Consider the following 776-nt stretch of genomic DNA (forward strand, 5'->3'; position numbering starts at 1 on the left):
TTTTTTAAATATACTGCTATTTTTATAGGTTTTATTATATCTTTATTAAGATATGATTTATTAGTATATTTCAGTTTTATTAAACCCGAACTTTTATTTAGTATCTTTTCTAAATATTTTTTATTCTTATCATCTTATAATAAAAATTCTCTATTCATTACAATTAACGTTATTTTAATTATTGCTTATTTCTCTTTATATTTTAGATATAATAAACGAAATTATTTCAAATCTTTAGACAAAAGCGATTTAAACAAAATTAAAATTATCCTTTTATTTACTCAAATAATATTTGATGAAATTAATCAGATACATATGAAGCTTCTCGGCAAAAAAGAAAAGAAATAAAAAATATTTGCATGAATACGATGGACAGGTAATCATATCAGGTTGGTTTTTTTTTTTGCATAAAGGTTAAAATATATATATATATATATATATATATATAACAAATTAAACATGACAAAACAATATTTTGAATAAACAAAAAAATAGAGCATTTTTAAAATAAATAAATAAATATATATATGTGAACATACATTTTTGTGTTTTTTTTTTTTTTTAATTATATTATATATACTAACTAAAAATATTAATTAACATATGATAAAACAAGGAAATAGAATTTACATCAAATATTATTTTCATATCGTCTAATATGAAAAATTCTTCATTCAAATGTTCTACGAAATATTCTACACTTTCTCTGAAAAAAATAAGATCGTTTTATATGGTCAAATGAAAATATATATATATATATATATATATATATATTT

At 17.1% G+C, this 776-nt stretch overlaps 2 protein-coding genes across 2 annotated transcripts in view; one reads left to right on the forward strand and one right to left on the reverse strand.

Annotated features, from left to right (window-relative positions):
• PGSY75_0322600 (hypothetical protein) overlaps positions 1–348 on the forward strand; it is a gene marked incomplete at both ends in the record, with an annotated part of 4,261 nt that extends 3,913 nt beyond the window's left edge. Inside the window, one exon of the mRNA XM_018784077.1 lies at positions 1–348. This exon is cut by the window's left edge and continues 1,700 nt beyond it. Within this exon, the coding sequence (XP_018643660.1) occupies positions 1–348 (348 nt within the window).
• A 231-nt stretch (positions 349–579) lies between these two features.
• PGSY75_0322700 (hypothetical protein) overlaps positions 580–776 on the reverse strand; it is a gene marked incomplete at both ends in the record, with an annotated part of 7,605 nt that continues 7,408 nt past the window's right edge. Inside the window, one exon of the mRNA XM_018784078.1 lies at positions 580–706. Within this exon, the coding sequence (XP_018643661.1) occupies positions 580–706 (127 nt within the window). The remainder of the gene's footprint in view (positions 707–776) is intronic.

Source organism: Plasmodium gaboni, chromosome 3 (genome assembly GCF_001602025.1).
Source record: "Plasmodium gaboni strain SY75 chromosome 3, whole genome shotgun sequence".
NCBI lineage: Eukaryota > Apicomplexa > Aconoidasida > Haemosporida > Plasmodiidae > Plasmodium > Plasmodium gaboni.